General features: G+C 44.3%; 1 protein-coding gene across 2 annotated transcripts in view; it reads right to left on the reverse strand.

The window, feature by feature from the left end:
* LOC117367373 (protein unc-13 homolog D-like) overlaps positions 1-25,535 on the reverse strand; it is an 82,313-nt gene that overhangs the window by 18,412 nt on the left and 38,366 nt on the right. For both annotated transcript variants that reach the window (XM_033959825.1, XM_033959824.1), the window contains exons 9-19: positions 24,288-24,356; positions 22,253-22,322; positions 19,187-19,291; positions 16,285-16,374; positions 13,926-14,029; positions 13,400-13,517; positions 12,392-12,516; positions 9,954-10,044; positions 4,830-4,886; positions 2,016-2,113; positions 40-91 (exon numbers count right to left, since the gene is read on the reverse strand). In XM_033959825.1, the coding sequence (XP_033815716.1) occupies positions 40-91; positions 2,016-2,113; positions 4,830-4,886; positions 9,954-10,044; positions 12,392-12,516; positions 13,400-13,517; positions 13,926-14,029; positions 16,285-16,374; positions 19,187-19,291; positions 22,253-22,322; positions 24,288-24,356 (979 nt within the window). The remainder of the gene's footprint in view (positions 1-39; positions 92-2,015; positions 2,114-4,829; positions 4,887-9,953; positions 10,045-12,391; positions 12,517-13,399; positions 13,518-13,925; positions 14,030-16,284; positions 16,375-19,186; positions 19,292-22,252; positions 22,323-24,287; positions 24,357-25,535) is intronic.

Genomic DNA, 25,535 nt, shown 5'->3' on the forward strand with positions numbered 1-25,535 from the left:
CTGCATACGTAAGATCTTTAAAGATGAAGATATGCTCACCAGCCGCTGGAGTTCCATATACGTGATCTTGAAGATGTCCACTTTCACAATGCTACAGGAAAGGAGGAACCAGGATGAGGAATCCCAGAGAAATTGTAAGCAGGACACTCAGTTTTTAATTCTGACCCCCAAGTTCTAGTGTTCTTCCAGAAAACAATCCCACCTACTGATACGGAAGAGAACAGGACAAGCTGTCCACAGGGATGGGGTGAGAATACAAGTAGCAACGAGAGTATCATAGAAATAACCAGGCAGCATTATCTGGGAAAGTAGACAACCAGTGTTAGCTGAGTACATGGACAGGGTTCTAGCAAGCAACACTAGAGGAGTAAGTTACACTATTTCACTGATTTTCTTATACAGTACTTTCCCGATATTTGCGGGGGTTCCGTTCCAGGACCCCTCCGCAAATGTTGAAAAACCTTGAATATGTTTTTTAGCGGGGGAGACAGGAGAGGGCAGCCAGAGAGGCAGGAGAGGGCAGCCCTCTCCAGCCTGGTCATTCGTGGTCGTAAAATACCACGAATGACTGGGACCATGAATCACCAACCACGAATGACCGGGGGAGTACTGTACCTTAAAAAGCAGATCAACCAAAGCTGTTACCCAATCCAATCCTTGATCTTATATACCGATTCTTCCCAACAATGGGGCTTGATTTGGTTTACTAAAGATTATATAGGACATGGAAAAGCAAGATATTAAAGCACAGGAATCACTATTTGTTACCTTATTTATATCGAAGAGTCTGTTAAGAATTTCTAAAATAGATAAGTTTTTAAAGTTTTCCGAAAAGTTGGCAAACAAGGAAGAAGTCTAACTTCAGCAGGAAGATTATTCCAAATTTTTGCAAAAGATCAACAGATCTTACCTAAAGCTTTAATTCCCTTAATAGAAGAGAAGGCAAGTTTATGTTATCTACTAATTAATACCTTTCTCTTTAATGTGTTTTGTTCTGAATCTGATATCACTTTTCTGTTACCTAAAATAAGTATTTTGGGGCGAGAGAAAACCAACATGCAAATATTAGCTTGAAAATAGCTGGAACATCCCCGTTCTACACTAGAGAATGACACGGGGACAAATTTTTTCCCGGCCAGTCCTGATGAGTTCTTTTCCTGTCCCCACCCCATTCTTGCAAGCTCCGTCCTCATCTGCACAAGCCTCAGACACTTTAAAATCCTAAGTAGCAACATTTTAGAGCTCGGATTATGATGTCATAATTCCTCATTCCACCAATGCCTAAGCTCTGTCCTCATCTGCGCAAGCCTCAGACACTTTAAAATCATAAGTGTTTGAGGCCTGAGTGGTTAAGGCTGAGCTTACAGGAATGAGACAGGGACAGCGACAGCGACAAAACTCACGGGGACGGGATGGGGAAATTGATTTCCTGCGGGGATAGGGACAAATTTGTCCCCGTGTCATTCTCTGTTCTACACTTACAACCCTTACCATAGAGATTTTGATTCTTATTATCATGTGTAAAAAAATGCCAGGTATAGTCAGCCAGCCAACTGCGGCTCCTGGGCCTCTTCAGCTCTATGAAGTGCTGTCTAAGGTTACCAGATTTCCTCATTAAAAAAGAAAGAGGGTGTAGCCCCGCCCTGTCCTGCCCCCAGTCACACCATATCCTGCCCCCAGCCCTACCCCCATACAAACCTCGTCTCTTCTGTCCTAAGCTCGGGTCCATGCCTGGAGGGCCTCAGAGCATGCGTGTGACATCAATGTGTCACATCCGCACATGCTTGGAGTTCCTCCAGACGAGGCCCCGAGCTCGAGGCTTTCTAAACCTCAGACAAAATGCCAGGTTTTGGAAATCCATCAAGGCACCCGGACAGTCCTCTAAAATGAAGACATGTCCAGTTTTTCCCAGACATCTGGTAACCCTAGTGCTGCCAAACCACTGTCCAAAAGGCAGAAATAATCAAAGGCCAAATGCTATTAAGAAAAACAGACACACTGCCCTGGAGTCTTACTTGACAAAGAACTTGTTCCAGGTTTTGATACAGCTCTGAAGGTCTCCGTTCACCTCTGACACCAGGGTCACCAGAGATTTTGTGTTCTCTTCCTCACTCTGCCAAAGCACAAACAGTATTTGAGTGTGTTCATATTTGTTTTATGAAAAAGGTGAGAAGGAGGCTAGATAGAAGAAGAATGAACTAAAGTTGTCTATAGAAAATGAAAGGATATTAATATAAATATTCTGGAATTAGGTCTGCAGGAAATCTGAGTTTCAGCATTATACCATTAAGCAAGCAAGTTATTTCACTTAGGGCAGTGGTCTCAAACTCGCAGCCCGGAGGCCACATGTGGCCCGCCAGGTACTATTTTGAGGCCTTCGGTATGTTTATCATAATCACAAAAGTAAAATAAAACAGTTTCTTGATCATGTGTCTCTATAGCTATAAATGACAATATTATTATTAAGACTTAGCCAAAAGGAAAGATTTATAAACTATAAAAGAGTTTTTTACCTTATGCAAAATTGTCATTTCTTTAATACAACATTAACTATTTTTTCTGACGGTCTCCAAGTACCTACAAATCCAAAATGTGGCCCTTCAAAGGGTTTGAGTTTGAGACCACTGACTTAGGGTTACCAGACGTCTGGGAAAAACTGGACATGTCCTCTTTTTAGAAAACTGTCCAGCTGCCTGTTTGGGGTTTGGAAGGCCCTGAGCCTGGGGCCACACCTGGAGGACCTTCGAGCATGTGTGGATGTGACGCGATATCGCGCACATTCATGTGATGTTATCGCATCACATCTGCGTATGCTCAAGAGGCCCTCCAGACTCGACCCTGAAATCGGGGGAGGGGGGGGAGGGGGAGGGGGGGGAAAGAGAGATGAGATCCTTACGAGGGTAGGGCTGGAGCAGAACAGGGCTGGACCACATGACCTCTTTTTTTATATGAAGAAAACTGGTTACCCTATACATAGTTCTTATGTCCCTCCTGTAGAGTTGTGTACAGGCAGGTTAAGTGACTTCCTCAAGGTCACACCATTAATGACGGAATTTAAACTGGAGCTATGATGCACTACTAGCTAATGTTAATAGAACCAGAACAAATGCAAGGGCACATGACACTGTCTGATTTAACTCTCTCCTTCCCTAATTAATACGTACACACACACATGTGCATGCCCAGAGGATAGGTAGTCCTGGGTGCCAGAGCAGATGGTGTTTTGGGGCTATGCCATCCTGCTGCCATTTAGAATGGTGCCACAGACCAGAGGCCACTGAGATGAGTATCAGCAAACCAAGACTGGGAAATGCTGGATCTGCTTAAATTGGACTCTGCGCATTTTATGGATGACTATAGGGAGCAGATATTTATGGTTGCAGGGGAGTTGGGGGATATTGATTGGCAGTGGGAGACATTGGGCATCTCTCCCACTGTTGTGTTTTTTTGGGGGGGTTTCCGTTTATTCTGCGCATATGCCCGTCAATGAACCAGCAATGGGCACCTGCAAATTTAGCAAGTCTTCACTACTCTCTGCCAACTTCATTTGCATGAGCGTTTTTTGGAGAATGGCCTACTTTTTTTACTACTATATCCCTACTATAACGGCTGTGACAGCAGCCCATCGGTTTTTTATGTGTTTTAAAAAAAATCTAGCCCTAAGTGATCCATCTTAACTCAGCTGTTATCCAGTTAATGCATGTTATCTAATGTTTCAACATCCACGTCAGGCCTTCTCCCAGAAAAATTCCTTAACGAATGTTCTAACAGGCAATAGCACACAAAAGAATTTATGCCACCCCCCCCCCCCCTACATAAAATCCAAGCTACACATCTACATCCCCACCCGCACCCTCCGTTCAGAAACGGAGATACGCCTATGCATTCCCCCCGGAAGGTCCCTCCTCTCAGAAACCGCCCGCAAACGCTCCTACAGCCACTTCATTCCCCAACTCTGGAACCAACTCCCCCCTCAACTCAGACTACAGAACTCACTAATGACATTCCGGAAAATGGTAAAGACCCTCCTCTTCAACTAAAGGTCACCCTCAGTCTACACCCAACCCCCTTAAACCCCACCTCTACCTTTCTTTCTCCATTCTAATCTGCCTAAATTTCTGTATAGTCCACTCTCAGCCTATACTCAAATAACTTGTATCTAAACTAAACTACTTATATTTAAACTACTGTTCTTAATTTGCTGTATAGTCCCTATATCTAAACTGCTGCACAGTCTCGTATATCCAAGTATTTAAATCTACTGTATAATCTTGTATGTCCAATTCACTCCATTGTGAATGTTTACTTGTAAACCGTTCTGAGCTACTGTGAGGACGGGATAAAAATCTAAATAAATATATTACTGCAGAACACCTTAACATGGTCATGTAGTAACCCTGCTAGCATGAATTAAGGGCTTATGACCCTTAAGTAAACATAAATGAGGCCTTTGGATTGAGAACCCTCCTAGACAGGGAAATATGTAGTCACCTTGAGCTTGGATTTAGAAAGGCGAGAAATCAAACTCAAGTTTCAAAGTCTGGACCATAACCTCCAGAATAGATGACACAGAAGTAAACCAGTGAAAAGTATACATTTTAATAGGATGTCTCTGCTTTGAAATTAATTGCATTAGCGTGAAACAGAAAAAAAAATACTTCTCCTCCCTACATTGAAATCATACAGCAAAGCCTAATAAAGCCCGAAAAACTTGATCTGGAAATTAGTAATTAATTCTTGTCTGGACCTGCAAAAAAGTATGCCATTAACAAAGACTTGATTTTTCAGCCTGACTGAGTGCTTTTAAATAAAAAGGTGTTGGGTCCCACCTTCACCATGGGCTGCAGGTGCTGTTTCTTCAGGTCAAACCACTCCTCAGTGCCACGCTGCAGGAGAAACAGAGAAATATGAAAGATATCACCCAGGATGTATTAGGAAAACCAGTCCAGCTTTCTGCGACATCAGTTCCGAACCAACAAAAAGGAGACTTTCTACCTACTACAATGCGTAAACATCTGGGTTTAATGTGTTTTAACGAGGAAAATTCCCACACAGACTAAGACCAGATTTAACATATCAGTATTTAGGGTTTGTTTATTTATTTATTTATTTTTAAAATTTCTATTCCGCCTATCAACTAGGCCAGGGGTAGGGAACTCTGGTCCTCGAGAGCCGTATTCCAGTGGGGGTTTCAGAATTTCCCCAATGAATATGCATGAGATCTATTTCCATGCACTGCTTTCAAAGCATATTCATTGGGGAAATCCTGAAAACCCGACTGGAATACGGCTCTCGAGGACCGGAGTTCCCTACCCCTGAACTAGGCGGATTACAAATGAACGTACATAAAATGAGACCTACAAAAAATAAAAAATCAACTAAAACATACTAAAATACAAACTCAGTAAAAAATAAATTCAGGAAATAATTTTTTTTTCTTGTAGGTAATTTTTCCACCAGTATGTGGGACTTGCTACCTCCTGACGTGGGATTCCCCCACACGAACAGCCATATCCTGTTGGAAACAGGATACTGGGCTTGATAGACCTTCAGTCTGTCCCATTAAGGTATGGGGAAGGCAAGCGGAATGCACGTGCGGCTAGAAGAGGCGGAGGGGGTGGTGGTGCTGCGCCCTTAGCAAGACCGTGCCTGGGGTGGACTGCCCCCAGCACCCTCCTTTTACTATGCCACTGCCTAGGGTCCTTGCTAGCTGCGATTCTGTGACACCTGTTTGTGATTGACATATGGCAGGTGCCGCTTACAGAATCAGCCCTTAAGTGCTCCTGTATTAACTCTATGTTATCCAGTTAAAGCACGCTAATATGAACCCACTAGCTGGATAATGCTTCCATGCCTCCTCCTAAAAATATTTTTTTTAATAAATAATGTGCAATTAGAGTGTGCAAACTGGCAAATTACTGCAAAACACTTTAATGTGTATTAGGGTTTAATGTGTATTGGGGTCCTTTAGTGAAAGGCTAAAATAACACTGGCCAACACTCGTTTTGGTGCCTCAAATGTTAGACCTGTTTCTGGATATATTTGACCTGACGACTCCAGAAATGGCACCAGTTTTCTCCTATCAGCTCTAGTTTTTGAGATACAGAACATGTGCCATGTACTGCTCTTCACTCTGCTCGCCCAGTAAAAAAATCAGGATATTTTAGGGCTCCTTTTACTAAGCGCTGAATAGTGCGCGCTAAATTGCCGCGCGCACTAGACCTTAACGCCAGCATTGAGCTGGCGTTAGTTCTAGCCGCCTAGCGGGGGTTTTAGCGCGTGCTAAAATGCTGCGTGCACTAAAAACGCAAACGCAGCTTAGTAAAAGGAGCCCTTAGTGTAGTGTTTAAATTAATATCTTTTAAGCATGAAGGAAACATATTAAAAATTAAAAGAAAAGCGTACAACATGAAAATCTACGTATTTCATACCAAAAGCACACGTTTATGATACAAAACTTTCCAGTCATTCAACACACAAGAGGCTCCTTTTGTGAGACTACCGAGAGTGGGATCTGCCAGGACAATCCCACATAAGATTCCAACAATAGTCTGCCATCATGTATGCATCCCATCTTGTTTGGTATCTGGCTTCCATTGTTTTTATGTCTTGGTGAAATCTTTCACCTTGCTTTTCGCTAAGTCACCAAAGTTCTCTGGAAAGCAATCTAAGTGACTGTGCAGATAATGGACTTTAACACTCATGTTATGTTGAAATGAAAGAGCATATCCTCTACTACAGTGGTCTCAAACTCGCGGCCCGGGGGCCACATGCGGCCCGCCAGGTCCTATTTTGAGGCCCTCAGTATGTTTATCATAATCACACAAGTAAAATAAAACTGTTTCTTGGTCATATGTCTCTTTAGCTATAAATGATAATATTATTATTAAAACTTAGCCAAAAGAAAAGATTTATAACCTATAAAGAGTTTTACCTCATGCAAAATTGTCATTTCTTTAAGAAGACATTAACGATTTTTTTCTGAGGCCCTCCAAGTACCTACAAATCCAAAATGTGGCCCTGTAAAGGGTTTGAGTTGGAGACCACTGCTCTACTAATTGTGTGTAGATATTTGCCTTCTTGTTGCTAAGAAAGATTTTCACAAGAACAAATGAAGATCAGGCACATGATTCGATTTCATTCATCGATGCTATGAAATGCGGGTCATTTATAAGTTGTCTAATCTGTGGACCTTTTGCAATCCAGCGTTTTGAATGTAAAACTGCAGTTGGAAATACGTAAACACTCTTACTATATCTGCTAACTTGAACGCAAAAACACAAACCAGGTAACAAAAGACAAAATTGAAAAACCCGTCAGAATTTAAATCAATGTGCAACTGTTTTAAACAGATCAGGTTGAGAAACCTTTGAAATACAAATTTATGTGGGCTTAGGAAACCATGTTACAAATTTCTATGTAAGATGTTCCCTCACGTTCTGCATTTTGCAATTCGCTGATTGTCCAGTTTTATTCTGTAATTCGCTTTATTCAGTATTTTGCTTTATCTGAAATCCGCTTTATTCTGTAATTCACTTCATTCTGCAATTCGCCTTATTGTCCAGCTCTATTCTAAAATTTGCAGATTGTTCAGCTTTATTCCTTGACTTGCATACAAGAGATCTATACTACATACTTAAGAGTCATATTTTCCTTTTATCTATTTCTTATGTACCGGTAATAAGTTGTACCCTCACTTCCTGCATTTTGTAATTCGCTGATTGTCTAGCCTTCTTTGATGTGAACCGCCTAGAAGTCATTCGACTGTAGCGGTATAGAAGAATAAAGTTGTTATTATTATTATCTACATTTTTTGCACATAATTAGGTAATATAACAGAACAAAAGTGCTCTTGTCATTTGAGCGTTACATTTTTATGCCAGTGTGCATTATACGAAAGGAAGTAGACGAATAGTTGTGAAACAAAGGTCATTATACACAAAAAAATGTGGGTAATTTAAAGACATAAATTTCCCATTCAAAAAAGAAAGCTTGTTCTGACATCATCCCGAGTCTGCAGAAGAGATCTTTTAAATAGTGGTAAAAAAAATTAATAAATTCATCCATATCTAAGAAACTAGAGCTGATACGGTCTATCCAATGCAATTTTCTGAATCAGTGCCCCAAATAACCCCAGGAAGATGCCAAAAACCCCAAGGCACCAAGAAATTTTTTTTTGTTGTTGGCCTGTGTAATAATTTTTATACATTTTAATAACTACTTGCAAAATAATTATTGTAATAGGATTAAATGTCAGTGTATCTCAGAGAAAAATACTACTACGTCTATTGAAGAATTTACAAATAATTTTGTTAAAAGAATATTATAATGATCAACTAGACAGAATAGTAACATTTAGTCAACATCCATATACGTCGGCCGTTAGGCAATATAGCCAGTCAGTGTCCCTATTCATTGATTGACCTGCTATGTCTAGTGGCCAGACAGACCCGCCCAAACAGGAAGCTACTTCACTTTGCTTCACATTAAAAAATTAACTGCTAAGTATTTATTCACACTTCTGTTTTTTATAGATCATAGAAACATAGAAACATAGAATATGACGGCAGAAAAGGGCTATAGCCCATCAAGTCTGCCCACTCTAATGACCCACCCCCCTGACTTTACTCCCTTAGAGATCCCACGTGAATGTCTCATTTTCTATTAAAATCTGACACGCTGCTGGCCTCAATCACCTGCAGAGGTAGACTGTTCCAATGATCGACCACCCTCTCTGTGAAGAACTATTTCCTGGAATCACCACGAAATTTCCCTCCCCTGATTTTCAGCGGATGCCCTCTGGTGGTTGAAGGACCTATAGGACAGAAGATATCATCTTCCACCTCCATACGGCCCGTAACATATTTGAACGTCTCAATCATGTCCCCCCCTCTCTCTTCGTTCCTCTAGTGAGTACAGCTGCAATTTATTTAGCCTTTCTTCATACGTGAGATCCCTGAGCCCCGAGACCATCCTGGTGCCATTCGCTGAACCGACTCAATTCGCCGCACATCTTTCCAGTAGTGTGGTCTCCAGAATTGAACACAATACTCCAAATGAGGTCTCACAATACTCCAAATGAGGATCTGTACAGTGGCATTATCACTTCAGGTCTCCTGCTGACAAAACCCCTACGGATACAACCCATCATTTGCCTTGCCTTGGAGGAAGCCTTCTCCACTTGATTGGCAGCCTTCATGTCATCACTAATGATCACCCCTAAATCACGTTCCGCCGTGGTCCTAGCCAAGGTCTCACCATTTAGTGTGTAAGTTCTGCATGGATTTCTCTTACCCAGATGCATTACTTTACACTTTTTAGCATTAAAGCATAGCTGCCAAGTCGATGACCACTGTTCCAGTAGTAGTAGGTCCTGCGTCATACTGTCAGGCAAAATGCTTTTGCCTACTATGTTGCATAGTTTGGCGTCGTCGGCAAACAAAGATACTTTTCCTCTAAGCCCTTGGGTCATATCACCTATGAATAAGTTGAATAGAATCGGGCCCAAGACCAAGCCCTGTGGTACTCCACTGGTCACATCTGAAGTGTCTACCTTGTTTCCAATTTTTCATGTCAGCCACATAAAAGCAGACTTTTCCTTCTAACTCTTCACCCAAAATATTGATGGATCCCTGAGGCGTTTCACTACTCACCTTTCTCTCTTGTCAATCAATTTCTGATCCAGTTTGCCACCTTGGGTTACTTCGTCAAGTTACTTAACTTATTTATGAGCCTTTTGTGAAGAGCAGCACATAACCTTGATCCAGTTCTGTTGCCACCCAGTCAAAGAAATCAATCGCATCCATTTGGCACAAAATCTTCACCCACAGTGGCTGCTGGATCCTTCACAACTGCTTCAATGCGCTGTCAGAATTCTCTGTGGTGAAACTCGCTGTCCTCACACAATACTACAGAATCTTTCCTACCAAAGTGGAATGTAGGTAAACCTCTACCTGGATAGCATCAGCCACTTTCTTCTGGAGGTCAGGGGTCAGAGAGCAGAGTTCTCGGAACGCTTTCATTTTACACATTTGGGTAAGGATTCTGCAGGAGGAAAAGAAAATCAGAAAACAGCAGCTTGATAATAATAATAATAATTTTATTCTTATATACCGCCAAAGCCATAGTAGTTCGAGGCGGTTTACAATAAGAGGAGCTGGATAATCAGCGAAGATAGGCACAATGTAAAGTCATAGAATACATGTAAGCAGGATAGAGAGAGAGGGTTTGAGAGATCTTGGTTACAAATCGGTTAGAGTATAAAGAGATAGGGCAATAGGAGTTCTTAGGTTACAAATTGGTTGTACAAGTTTGTTTTTACTATGGCAGGAATAGGGTTGTTTTCAATTAGACGTCCGGATTTACCCAGACATGTCCTCTTTTTAGAGGACTGTCTGGGTGTCCAGACTGTCTTTCTAACCTGTAAGGAGTTTGTCTGGGTTTCTGGCTTGGGGCTGTGTCTGAGAGGGACCTCCAAGCATGCGCGGATGTGATGCGATTATGTCACATGCCTACGTGCAAATGTGTGACATCATTGTGTCGCATCTGGGCATGCTCAGAGGTCCTCCCAGACACAGCCATAAGCTTAAGAGGAAGTTTGTGGCGGGGGCGGGGCTGGGGTGAAATGGGATGGGGCTTGGGCGGAACAAGGCGGGGCTGGGGGGCGGGGGCGTGAGTCCAGGTTTTTACTTTGTGAAATCTAGTGACCCTACTTTCAATGGAAGTAAAACTTGGGACTGGCTTAATCTGTTCTCTGTGGTCTGGAGCCATCTGGCAGGGAAGGAACAAACACCAAGAACTGCTCACAGGATACAAGAAGCACCTGTCTGAATATCTGCCCAGGATCTACAACTACGTTCCATATGTTCACATCCTGTGGCTCTGTCCTCATAAGCTGCAATGAATGCACACTTCTCTATATACAGCCACAGGGTTACCATATTTTTCAAGTTAAAAAAAAGAGGACACATGGCTCCGCTCCCGGCTCCAACCTGCCCTGCCCCCAGCTCTGCCCCCGCACAAACTGAGTCACCTCATTTCCTCTGTCATTCCCTCCCCCTCCCTGCGGAATGGGTATCTCTAATGGCAGTGGGAGGAAGAGGACTAGAGGTTGGTTGCAAAGAGCTGGAGGCAGCAGGAAAGGCCCCGGCTCTGACCTCAGGGCCATATCTCGACTAGAGGTCTGCACGGGAATGGGGATCGCGGGAATCCCCCCTAACCCACGGGACTCCCACGGGGACCCCCCTCTGGCCCACAGGACTCCTACGGGGATGGAAGGCTTTGGAAGCAGAGTTCGTCCATATAATATAATGGACACGTCAGTCTTAGTAAAAGAGAGGGTTTATAAGTTAATTACCTGAACAGAAAACAAAAAAAGGGTTCCACCAAAGAGATTTCACAAGGAAAACAGCAGCGCAAACACAAAAGAGACTGTGGAATTGATGATCCTGTCAGAAGTAATTGCTGCTTTTTATGGGGACGGGCAGGGATGGAGGTAATTCCTTGCAGGGATGGGTGGGGACGGAGAGGATCCTGGCAGGGACGGGTAGGAACGGAGAGGATCCTGGTGGGGACAGGTGGGGACGGAGAGGATCCTTACGGGGACGGAGAGGATCCTGGCAGGGACGGGTAGGAACGGAGAGGATCCTGGTGGGGACAGGTGGGGACGGAGAGGATCCTGGCGGGGATGGGTGGGATTTCTGTCCCCGCGCAACTCTCTAATCTGGACATGGATGTGTTCGCAATGATGTCAAGGGCATGTGGATGCCCTCCATACATGGCCCCGAGCTCAGGCAGAGCTGGGGATCTTTCCTGCCCCCTCCAGCGGCTTGCAACCGTTCTCTGGACCAACTGGTACCTGTGGTGGGATCGCAACTGATGCAGCTTCTACCTGTAGTTGTCCCTCTGCTGCCCACCCGAAGGTAAGAACAGGGTTTACCAGATGTCTGGATTTCCACGAACATGTCCTCCCTTTTGAGGACATATCTGGCGGTCTGGACGGCTTTTCAAAACCCGGCACTTTGTCCAGGTTTTGAAAAGCTTTACTTTCAGTGCATGCACGTGACATCGTTGCATCGCATCTGAGCATGCGCGGATGTCCTGCCCGACGAGAGCAGGCAGCGGGGGGCGGGGCTGGAGCAGAGATGGGTGGGACTGGGGGCGGGTCTAGAGGTTCGGATTTTCCACACAGAAAATCTGGTAACCCTAGGTCTACCCCAATATTTAACAAATTCCTTGACTGTGTAACTTCCATTGGATTTAGCACCCCCAAGAACTTTGAAAAGTAAGTTGACCGCTACGGCCTAGGCACATGCTTGAGGTGCTTAACAAGAAACCCAGACTTAGGTGTGGGATACCCCGCAGGAAGCATGTTGTGTGACAGACCACTGACCTGAGCAGGCCCTGAAGACGCTCTTTTGATTTGGGAGCAGAGAGTGGGAAGATGATCCGGTACTTCTGAAGGAGAGAGAGACCATAATCCAATAGAGCCTCAAAGGACTCGGCTAACTCCTCCTTCTGCAAATCAAGGAAACAAACATCTCTAGATTATGAAACACATCATCGATACCTCTCTTGCCTTCACAGTATACCCCCTGGAAAAAGTGTTTGATGAATTTCCAGCCTCCTTTCTTCCAACCCTCATCCACTTGGTCCCATCCAAGGGTAGCATATCCCTAGGGTTACCATATTTTTTTTCTGGGAAACCCTAGACACATGACCACGCCCTGTTCTTCCTCCAGCCCTGCCCAGCTCTGCCCCAAGCCCTGCCCCCACAAAGCCTCCTTCTGGACAAGTTCTAGCCGCGTCTGGAGGGCCTGGAGATGTGTGTTATGTCATCTGCGCATGCACAGAGGCCCTCCAGATGTTGGAGCTCATCAGGGCTTTCCAAACCCCAGACAAATTCCAGGTTTTGAAATGTCCTTCCAGGAGCAAAAATAGAAACATAGAAACATAGAAGATGACGGCAGAAAAGGGCTACAGCCCATCAAGTCTGCCCACCCTGCTTACCCACCCCCTGTCTATGCCCTAATGACCCAATTTCCTTATCTTGACCCTCGTGTCCGGGTTTTCCTGGACATCTGGTAACCCTATTATTCCTCCTTCTCCAGCATGTGTTGTCAAAGGCATATCCCTCTCCCTAGCAATAGATTCTCAAGATGCATTACTGCCTTTCCCAAGAAAGCCTGTCTCAGGGTAACTGAAAAGAAGGTTCTTAGGAATATAGCTCTAGCCTGTACACACAGATATAGGCCATCACTGGTGACCTCCCTGCTCCCCATTCCCTATACCCTGTCAAGTATGCTATTACCAGAGAGATATTCCCCCTCCCTTTCCAGCCCTGGGCTTTGTGTAGCCCATAGATTCTCTCTGCCTTGAGCAACATTCTTTCTTCATGTACCTGTTTGTCCTGCAGCCTGTCCTGGACCCACTGGTACTCAATGCTAGTAATCTGATGGAGTAGGCAGCCACTGCTGAACTCCACAATCTGATACAGCTTGCTGTATGCCAGCCACTGTCTGTATCAAAGAGAAAGCAGAGACACAATGAGGGTGGCCAAACAGATTGCTGGAGGTTTAAGGGGTTTCGGCAGGCAGTGTCTCGTTCCCAGGTACTATTATAGTGAAACCTCATGCTATGTCAGCAGCAGAAGTGAGCTGAAGTTCTGAAGGCATTTTATAATCTGGGAGAAAAAATAAAAAAGGCAATATTTAGGAGGAGGCAGGGCCAAATTAAAGGGTAGGCCCAGCAGACACGTGCCTCGGGCCCAAGGAGGTCAGGGGGGCCTGATACACTGCTCCATGTACGTCATGTCCTCTACTGCTAGTGCTGCTCACGCGCTGACTGGAGCCGTTCCTGCCAGGAGGATGCCTGCGCCTTGGCTGGGGGGAAAGGAAGGCATTCTGAGCTGCGTGGGCAATACTCACGCCATGCCTTGATGGAAATCAGACAGGTCTTTCTGCGTGGCGTGCAGGAACAAGATGGTACTGGCGTGCTTACTGAGCTCCCCATCCCAGGATGTGCTTCCAGTCTTAAGCAAAGCGGAGGGGGAGGGGGGGGAAAAAGGTAGACCCATTAACCCTTCACATGCCATTAGAAAAGACTTTGGGGTCCTTTTACTAAAGCTTGGCACACACCAAATGCTCCTAAGGACTCGGCTTCTTAGTATTTAGCGTGTGCTAAGCATTAGCAAAAAGGCCCTTTTATCCCTCCCATATTGCAACACAGTTCATTCCACTTTAAATCATAAGATAAAGTAAATAAATGATACTAGAAATATATGCATCATATACCATTTTACTGAAATATATTCATTCAAAATGGTTTATAGGCCTAACAAAATCAAGAAACAGAAAGAAAATAATTGCATTAATAAATCCTAAAATACAACCATCTAAGCCTAAAAATTGCAATAAGTTCCCAGTTGAATTAAAAGCAGAAAGTAATTTGATGATGTTCAGTAATAAATTGAAGGCTTTTCTCCCATCTATTTCCCCCCCATTGAAGTGTTATGCTTAGATCAGGGGTGTCAAAGTCCCTCCTCGAGGGCCAAAATCCAGTTGGGTTTTCAGGATTTCCCCAATGAATATGCATGAGATCTATTAGCATACAATGAAAGCAGTGCATGCAAATAGATCTCATGCATATTCATTGGGGAAATCCTGAAAACCCGACTGGATTGCGGCCCTCGAGGAGGGACTTTGACACCCCTGATCTAAGCATAACACTTCAATTGGGGGGGAAATAGATGGGAGAAAAGCCTTCAATTTATTACTGAACATCATCAAATTACTTTCTGCTTTTAATTCAACTGGGAACTTATTGCGATTTTTATGGCCCATGACACTATAACTTGTAATCTCCAGGTTACTTTTTTAAAAACTGTCCAGACCTGGTGTCTTGAAAATCACTTCGTGTCCCTCTGCAGCAGAGCACACTACAGTAATATAAGAACATAGGAGTTGCCATACTGGGACAGATTGAAGGTCCATCAAGCCCAGTATCCTGTTTCCAACACTGGCCAACCCAAGTTCTAAGTACCTATCTAGAACCCAAATAGTAAAACAGATCTTATGTTGCTTATCCTAGGAATAAGCGGTGGATTTCCCCAAGCCATCTCAATAATGGCCTATGGACTTCTCTATTAGGAAATTATCCAAACCTTTTTTAAATCCCACTAAGCTAACTGATTTCACATCATTCTCTAACAAATGAATTCCAGAGTTTTAATAAAAGGGTTGTGTGAAGAAATATTTTCTCCGGTTTGTTTTAAATCTACTACTTAATATAAATTTTTTGTTCTTGTTATTTATTTTTGTCTGTTTTGTTTACTTTGGTTTGTGTCTTTGTTTGCTGTGGGTTTTCTTTTTTTTGGGGGGGGGGAGGTGGGGGACTTTGGGGGCGAGGTCATAGACATTGTTTCTTGGGGCTCATCAGAGTCTAGGGCCCCAAATGTCACGCTTTCACTTTGGTCTTGTTCAGGCCTCCTCTGCTAGGTGGGCTGGGATACTTGTTCTCCCTTTGCTACCAACTTGCTGGTTACTCTTTCTTTGTACCTGCAGCATTTTTCTTATGTTATCTTTTGTGCTGGGTTCTTCTGGTAGCTTATTATTCTTTGGGATATTCTGGTTCTTTCTTTGTTGTGAGGGACAGGGTATAAGAGGTTAGGGGTGGGTGTGGGTTATTGGGACCGGGGGATAATTACTGTATAGTTCCTGAACACCTGTTGTATTTTCTACTGTACTCATGGTCCTGTTTTTTTGGATTGTTCAATAAAATTGTTTCAACGAAATCTACTACTTAATAGCTTCATTGCAGGACCCCCCCAGTCCTAGTATTTTTGGAAAGAGTGAACAGGTGATTCACATCTACTCTTTCCACTCCACCCATTATTTTATAGACCTCTATCATATCCCCTCCCTCCCCGAGCCGTTTCACTCTCTTCTCCAAACTGAAGAGACCTAGCCACTTTAGCCTTTCCTCATAGGGAAGTTAACCTATTCCTTTTATCATTTTTGTTGCCCTTCTCTGGTGTCACGATAGCAGCTACCAATCCTTGCAAATAAATGCTCCTGTCTATCTGCTCTGCACCCCTCTCTGTTTTTACTCAGGCCAATGGTTTGAATATAGCTATACTGGCCAATAAACACCCGATGACTTGTTTACCACGGAAACTAGTAGTTACAGAGATCCTAAAAACTGCATATCTTGGAGTAAACCCTGCCCTGTGATCGTACAAGTTCTTTGTTCAGTGTCCCAGATGCTAAGGTGAATAAGCAGCTGTACCTGATGTTGGGTGATCTCATGGTGGACAAACTGCTGTAGTAGTTGGCGATGGATGGTGTAACTCGGCTTCTTGCTCAGTACTGTGACTCGCTGAAACATTGAGAGGAAATAAAAGAGGTGATGAGGAGTCAGAGCGGAAGGGAAGCTAGGGTTACCATTTTTCAGGCTGCAAAAATCTGGACACATGGCCCCACCCTGTCCCGCCTTTGACCCCGCCCTGTTCTGCCTCTGACCCCGCCCTGTTTCACCTTCAGTTCCATCCCATTCCGCTCCAGCCCCTCCCAGTTCATCCTCCAGTCCCACCCCCACAAACCTCCTCTCTTCCTCCCTGACAAGCTCCAGCCGCGTCCGGAGGGCCTGAAGCATGTGTGTGACGGATGTGTGTGATGTCATCCACGCTTGCTCAAATGCCCTAAAGATGTGTCCAGAGCTACAGGTCCAGACATATGCAGTGCTTTCAGTACATACTGGTCAATTTAATTAATTCAGGTTTAACATGACATATTTAAGTTCTGAGATAGCCATGCCTGTTTTCATAGCAAGTAAACAAAACAAACATTTTCCCACTGTTTGAAGTACTGTATGATTTGGGATGAGAAAATAATTTCCCTTTTTATATTTTTGACATATTTTCTGCATACCAGGTAAACTAGTACAAGGTGAATTACAATCGACACCATCATATCAATCAGTGTACGCAATATAATTTACAATAAAAAACCTCCCATAATAAAATACAATTCTCCCAATAAACAAATAAATAAAAACAAACATAAATCGTAAATTATAAAATTGTTTAAATGACAAGGTTTTAAGTAGCTTCCAAAATTTCACATAGTAAGTGATGGGAGAGAGACCAATACAGTGGTGCCTCGCATAACGGACGCCTCGCACAGCGAACGCTGCGCACAACGAACTTTATGTCTTGATTCGTACAACGAACTTCGTTTCACACAACGAAGTCGCCCGAGCTGCATCCTTCCGCGCAGGCACTGCGCTTAACTGCCCTCTCTCCGCCTGGCTCCCTCTTGCCCCCCCCCGACTCCCCGACACGATCGGGGCAAGAGGGAGCCCAAGCCCTCTTGCCCCCCCGACTCCCCGACACGATCGGGGCAAGAGGGAGCTCAAGCCCTCTTGCCCCCCCGACTCCCCGACACGATCGTGTCGGGGAGTCGGGGGGGCAAGAGGGCTTGGGCTCCCTCTTGCCCCGATCGTGTCGGGGAGTCGGGGGGCAAGAGGGCTTGGGCTCCCTCTTGCCCCGATCGTGTCGGGGAGTCGGGGGGGGCAAGAGGGCTTGGGCTCCCTCTTGCCCCGATCGTGTCGGGGAGTCGGGGGGGCAAGAGGGCTTGGGCTCCCTCTTGCCCCGATCGTGTCGGGGAGTCGGGGGGCAAGAGGGCTTGGGCTCCCTCTTGCCCCGATCGTGTCGGGGAGTCGGGGGGGCAAGAGGGCTTGAGCTCCCTCTTGCCCCGATCGTGTCGGGGGTGCCAGGGACCACACGGAGTCACCCACCATACCACCCGATTCGGGTAAGTGCAGGTATCGGTGGGTGGCTTATTTGCGGGGGGGTGCCTTATTTTACATTTTTTTCTAAAAAGGGGGGGCTGTCTTATTTGATGGCCCTGCCTTATCATCGGGGAAACACGGTAGAAAAAAAAAAAAAATGAACAGTTAAGTCCCAGTTTTTGCCGCTGAGACTCTGCCCTCTCTCACTGTAAAATTAGACTCTACTTAGTCTGTCTTTAAATTTAAAAAATGTGTGTTGTTTTAAAAAACAATTATGTTTTTAGATGTATCTAAATAAAAATAATAACCAAAAATTTATCTTTTTTTATGTCATCTTAGCATATTTTATGCTGCAGAACGAATTATTTTTTTTTACATGTATTCTTATGGGAAAACGCGTTTCACATAACGAACGTTTCGCATAACAAACTTGCTCCTGGAACCAATTAAGTTCGTTGTGTGAGGCACCACTGTATTGAGTTTCAGATCAGATATAAGCTTTTACTTTTGACCTATCTGGGCGTACAGGGCCGTGCTTCCTGGATATCTGGTGCAGTGTGTGACCTCATATAGTTCTCTACCACAGTTACGCACCTCAACACACCTCAACACATGCGGCCCGTCAGGTACTATTTTGAGGCCCTCGGTATGTTTATCATAATCACAAAAGTAAAATAAAATAGTTTCTTGATCATTTGTCTCTTTAGCTATAAATTACAAAATTATTATTAAGACTTAGCCAAAAGGAAAGATTTATAAACAATGAAGAGTTTTACCTCATGCAAAATTGTCAATTCTTTAATAACACATGAACTATTTTTTCTGAGGCCCTCCAAATACCTACAAATCCACAATGTGGCCCTGCAAAGGGTTTGAGTTTGAGACCACTGCCGTGACCTGATGATACCAGCAAGGAGAGAGATTAGATTGCAGACAGTCAGGACCGGGTTTTTTTTTCCGGTGCTGCCCCTACAGGCAAGGGGGGATTTCAAAAAACTATTGAAACGACTGAGTCTATATTTGTCTTCTAGATTCATGCTGTGGTTGGTTTCATTGGTGTTTAGCGTGGAAAAGAATATATAACAACTCAGTTCTGGCAGGATTTGATGGTTTGGTTATGTGTTGTGAAATTTTTTCTATTTTTTAAGCTGTTTGTATGTAATTTTATTGTGTATGTTGCTTTGTGCTCCGCCTTGATTAAAGCGGAATATATACAAACAAACAATATGGCCGTCAAGTCTGTGCAGGAAGACTGTTGGAACTGTAGCTGCCGCCCAGTGCAGGTGATTTTCCCCATGCTTTTGTTTTTTGGGATTGTACATAGAGGCAGCTTACAAACTTTCCATATTTCCATGAAAAACACAGTCGCAATGAATCTGGCTGGCAGAGCTCTTCCTACCTTCTTATGCATCAATAAGAACTGCAGGTGGCACTGCCCTCGGTCTGGGTACGTCTCTGTCTGAGGCTCTAGACTATACCACTCATCCTCCTTACAGCGTAAATTCTTCCAGGAACAGAAAACAAAAACGAGCCAGAATTAATCACATTTCACAGATGGAGTGAAAGGCGGGGTCGAGGGACGTTTGGCAGCACCAGCAGCGCAAGATCTTATCTACCTTAAAAGAGTAAAGCGGTGTCTTGCAAACTTTGAGAAGCAGCGGCACACTAAACGTGGTGGCCGCGGCTGGAGGCATCTGGAAGTGCGCAGATGTCGGTACGATGACACTGATGTCGGGTGCATACGCAAAGGCTCTCCAGACGGGGCCCTGACCCGCCAGTGGGGGGTGCTGGAAGGGAAAAGGCACGGAGAGAAGGAAAAGTGCTGGCGCCAGCTAATTGCTTGACTACCTGCAGGATGTGCTTCTCGCTGCAAAAGGGTACTTCCTATAGGCAGTCTGTCGGCACCTCTTCTCCACCCCAGCGTCTTGTGGCACATCTAGAATCTCAAGATGCATACAGTTTGTGATACACTGGAGTAAAAGATAAAGGAATGTTCTAGGGGAACTTCTCCCCCCACCCACTAATAAAGACGGGTTGCGTATTCTCTAGAACAGGGGTAGGGAACTCCGGTCCTTGAGAGCCATATTCCAGTCGGGTTTTCAGGATTTCCCCAATGAATATGCATTGAAAGGAGTGCATGCAAATAGATCGCATGCATATTTATTGGGGAAATCCTGAAAACCCGACTGGAATACGGCTCTTGAGGACCGGAGTTCCCTACCCCTGCTCTAGAAGGACTGTGATAAACTGAAGAATTCTGTGGATTGCCTCATGCTGCTGGGAACCAAAGTGTCAACCAAATTCAGGATTGGAAAAAAGAGACAAGACTGGGGAATGGCAAAACAGAAAGAAAGGACTGAGTGTGGAAGGAAGAGAGAGAATGAGTAACAAATTTACTCTGGATTGTGCATCAGGCATGTATAAAATCCACAGGGTAGACCAGTGTTCTTCAACCACCAGTCCATGGACCAGTGCCGGTCCACAGAAATTTCCTGCCGGTTCACAGGGCCAGCATGTGCATCAGGCCCAAAACAGTGTTCTTCAACTGCCAGTCCATGGTGCGATCAAGGCGGCGTTATCTTTGAGCCAGCTCCCTCTTCCTCATTGATTCAGTGCAGAAAGCCACGGGCAGTGGCTCCTACGGGCATCCTGCGCCTGAACCGGAAGCCTTCTCTCTCACGTTGCAACGTCAGAGGGAAGGCTTCCAGATGAGGCACGGGACGTGCAAGGTGCAATTAGTACTATTATGGGGGCGGGGTCTGGGGTGGAGATGGGCGGGGTCTGGCCCACGACTTAGCCTCGTGTTCTTCAACCGCCGGTCCACAGAATAATTCTTTTATTTCTGCCGGTCCATAGGTGTAAAAACACTGGAATAGACCACTGTCTGGACTCTTTTATCCTTTTTTAGGAAGAATCTTTATCATGCTTGGCCTTTAACTCAGTGTATCGCAAACTGTGTGCTGCGACGAGATTCCGGGTGTGCCGTGAGATGCCGGTGCGGAGGAGAGGCGCAGGCACCGGCTGACTGCGCACAGGATGTGCCTCTCACAGCGAGAGGCCTGTCCTTAGTCAGTCAGCACCTGTGTCTGCACCTTTCCTCCTTCAGCCCTCCCCCTACCGGCGTGGTGGTGATAGGCTCAGGGCCGCAGCTGCAGGGCCTCTGCGCATTTCCGTAAGCCCCGAAGGCGCAACCCTGAGTTTAGTTTGCCGCGACTATAAAACGTTTGCAGGACACTGCTTTAACTAAATATAAAATGGGAAACATCTCAATGCTTCTCTCTCTTGTTATTTTGACACAGTTTGGGCATAAAAAGCTGGTAATCATGATTTTTAAAAACATATTCCCACAAATTTCCTGTCTCGGAGGACAATTAACTACATCTGCATTGACTTTGGAACCTAAGCCTAATTATGACAGGGGTTGCCATTCAACATATAACTAACAACTGGAAAAATTACAACAACCTAAATTATACATTTTGGTGGAACACAATATGTCATATTTTTAAAATGGAAAGAACAATAGCAATACAAAGGGGGACATATACAAAATTTATAAAAATATGGGGGCCATTGACAAAATACTGTAATGAATAAATAATAGAATATTTTCTTCTTTTCTTCTTTTAGAGATCTTTTTTTTTATGACACACATATAGGGGGGGTAAGGAAAATAATTTATACATAATATTTTATAATATATGATACAAAATGCAACATATGAATAAAAAGTAATAGAAGGGTGGGGGGAGGGAAAAGGGATAAAATTTATCTAGAACATATTGTATTAGATATAAACATGTTATTGAATATTTATCAATTGTATTCTAATATGTTGTATACTTTTTATAAAATTTGAAAATTAAAAATATTATATTAAAGCAATAAAAGGGTGGGGGGGAGGGGGGAGGGGGAAAATCAAATTTAGATATACATTGTGTTAGATATAAAAGTGATACCATGCATTTATCAATTGTATTTTATTATTATGTACACTTTATGTAAAATTTGAAAATAAAAATATAATGGAAAAAAAAAGGAACCTAAGCCTAAGACTTGTTGAGAAGTCTTTATTAAAATGTCTCTCCCAGTTATCAGCCTGTGCTTGTATTTTCCAGAACTGGAGGATACTTTCCTTTGGGTTTAGCAGAGGGCTGCCACCTGCGAGCTGACAATCCCCAGTGGATCTCATTGGTTCACATTTACATAGCGGATCTCATTGGTTCACATTTACATAGCGGATCTCATTGGTTCACATTTACATAGCGGATCTCATTGGTTCACATTTACATAGCCAAACTGTTTTCTGTTTCAGCTGAAACCAGGCAATAAATTTTGGTTATAGTTTCGGGTTTGTCCCCCCCCCAAAAAAATTTTGGGTTAGTTTCGGCAGCAGTTTCGGTTTCATCTGAATCCGTTTCAGTTGGCCTTTAACACACCGGCTCCATTTCATCATCGCACTCACCTGCACTCGGACAACAATGTTACCCAGGAAATCATCTTGTCCTTTGTCTTTCCTTGCATCTTTAAAAATCCTTTTTAAAGTGGACAGTAACAGAGAAAACCAAACAAAAATATTAGATTAACACATACGTACCATATAAAATAACTACCAACAACCTCTAGCCATGGATGCAGGAAATCAGATCACAATAGGTGCACCTACAGCAGCTGCAATGGTGGGAGTCTTAAAGAATATGTATTGCTAGGGTTGCCATTTTTTGGGGCTGCAAACATCCGGTCACATGGCCCGCCCTGTTCCGCCTCTGAACCTCCTTGGTTCCGCCTTTGGCTCCACCCCAGCCCCCTCCCAGTCCAGCCTCCAGCCCCACCCCCACCAGCCTCCTCATTATCCCTGACAAGTTCCAGCCGCGTCTGGAGGATCTGGAGCATGCGCGGATGTGCGTGATATCATCCGCACATGCTCAGATGCCCTAAAGATACGGCCGGAGCTCATCGGGGCTTTCCAAAACCCGGACAAACTACTGAGTTTTGAAAAGTCCGTCCAGGACAGTCCTCTAAAAATAGGGCATGTCTGGGTTTTCCTGGATATCTGGTAACCCTATGTCAGGGGTGTCCAATGTCGGTCCTCGAGGGCCGCAATCCAGTCGGGTTTTCAGGATTTCCCCAATGAATATGCATTGAAAGCAAGTGCATGCAAATAGATCTCATGCATATTCATTGGGGAAATCCTGAAAACCCGACTGGATTGCGGCCCTCGAGGACCGACATTGGACACCCCTGCCCTATGTATTACGGTCTGTACAAAGAGAGCAATGCAGTCTGTCCTGAGTCCTGACAGTTGAGAACAATGTATGTTCCCAGCTTGCCCTGTCATATCATGTGCAAAACAAATTACATTACATTACATTAATGATTTCTATTCCGCCATTACCTTGCGGTTCACGGCGGATTACATCCAAACTAAAACAAGAATTACATTCAAAATTTAAAGGAATAGAATAAGCGATGACATAGAATTTTTAAGGTAACAAATCTACTGGGAGTCTCAAACTAGGGTTACCAGAAGTCCGGATTTCCCCGGACATGTCCTCATTTTCAAGGACATGTCCTGTGGTCCAAATGGCTTTCAAAACCCGGCACTTTGTCTGGGATTTGAAAAGGTTCCCGTAAAATTGTGGCGGGAAAGGGCATCCGCATATGCGCGGGCGCAGCGCGCATGACATCATTGCGTTGCACATGCATCACGCGTGACATCATTGCATCCGCGCAAGTGTAGATGCCATCTGGGGATGGGGGCAGAATGGGGTGGGCCTGGGGGCGTGGCCATGGGGGTCCAGATTTTCCTTCGGGAAAATCTGGTAACTATCTCAAACTCCTCCCCAACCAAATCTGTCTGGAGATACTACTCTCCCCCTCCCCCACCAAAATCCACTGGGAGGCTCTACAACCCCCCTCACCAAAAAAGCAAGGCAAACTCCTACATTGGGGTACAATTATTTTTGTGTGGAAGATTACGATGTGTTTTCAAAACTTCAATAAAACATATTCATATTTGTTGATTTAAGTTAAGAAATATACCCCATCTTTTACGAACGCTTAGCACGGGTTTTAGCGCCAGCAGCGGCAGTAACTGCTCCGACGCTCATAGGAATTCTAAGAGCGTTGGAGCAATTACCGCCCCTGCTGGAGCTGAAAACCACGCTATGCGTTCGTAAAAGAGGGAGATATTTTGTTAATCGTATGGAATTGAGTGAGGGGACCTAGGGATTGGGACTTGTATACCACCTTTTGGTAGTTTTACCCCCACACTCTGTTCATTATCTCTGTGTTCATTATTATTATTACCTTGTATCTTAACGTATGTTCAAATTTGGATTTTATAGTAATTCGCTTAGTATTTTATTTGCTATCATTATTTTGTATTTTATTGTATATTCAAATTTGGATTTTAATGTACATCGCTTAGTATTTTATGTATAAGCGATTCATCAAATTTCAAATAAACTTGAAAACTTGAAACCTGCCTAGTAACTGACCTTTTCAGGCTGTGGAGGTCTGTTATTTCTCCAAGTTTTTGCCGAACTGATTCTGTGTCGTCCGAGTCCCTGTGATGTGAAGAAAGATGCGAATGCCGGTCACTTTTTTTGCACAGAATGCATGCACTTTCTTACTTTACAAAATATGCATTCACCTCACAACTCTGCTCAAATGCCACCCCCTGGGAATGCTTTCACACAGTCTACGTAATATTATGCACAGTCTTGCCATCCTGTGTATTTTTTCAAACGATATCCACACACAATTTTGTGAGAATTATTTTCTGTGCGTGGAACACGCTACTTGGTAAAAATGCTTTATAAAGTGATCTGCATAGCCACAAGTTGATTTGTGGTGGTGGTGGTGGTGGGGGGGGGTCAAGGGATCATGCATTTCCTCTCAGTCCCCCCCCCCCCACTGCTGCTATTGCTGAATGCCTGCCATAGCTGCTGTTGCTGTGCCCCCCTCTCTATCATACCTTTGTTGGTGGGGATGCTCAAGCCCCGCCCAGCTAAAGCTTCACCGCCACCCATTGAAGCCCTGCCCTACCCTTGCTGTCTGTTAAGTGGGGAAGCAGGTAGGCTGCTCCAGCCTCCGATGCCAGCAGTTTTGTGCATGCTCAGTTCAAACACACAAACTGAGCATCCGTGGAAGTGCCAGCTTCAGCTGCTAGAGCTCCCTGCCAACCTTGCTGCTCAGGCAGAATGGGCTAGGCTAGAGAATGACAAATTTTTCGCCGTCCCCACAGGAACTCAATTTCCCCGTCTCATCCCCGCGAGTTTTGTCGCTGTCCCTGTCCCATTCCTGTAAGCTCAAGCTCTGCCTTAACTGCAGAAGCCTCGAACACTTATGATTTTAAAGTGTTTGAGGCTTGTGCAGATGAGGACGGAGCTTAGGCATTGGTGGAATGAGGCCTTATGACATCACAGTCTGAGCTCTAGAATGTTGCTACTTATGATTTTAAAGTGTTTGCAGATGAGGACGGAGCTTGCAGGAATGTGGCAGGGACAGGAAAAAAAAACTCACCAGGATGGAACAGGAAAATGAGTTCTCACGGGGACAGGGAAAAATTTGTCCTTGTGTCATTCTCTAGGCTAGGCTCTAGAAGGGAAACTCTTTGGCTATGCCACTGCTCCTGAAGATAGTGGGAAGAGGAAAATATTTTTCAGTTTGGCAACCTCAGAACAGATGATAAAACTGCATCCATCACTAGACCACATCAGTCCCATGTTTTGATTTTACTTTAA

This window comes from Geotrypetes seraphini, chromosome 10 (assembly GCF_902459505.1).
Source record: "Geotrypetes seraphini chromosome 10, aGeoSer1.1, whole genome shotgun sequence".
NCBI classification, from domain to species: Eukaryota; Metazoa; Chordata; class Amphibia; order Gymnophiona; family Dermophiidae; genus Geotrypetes; species Geotrypetes seraphini.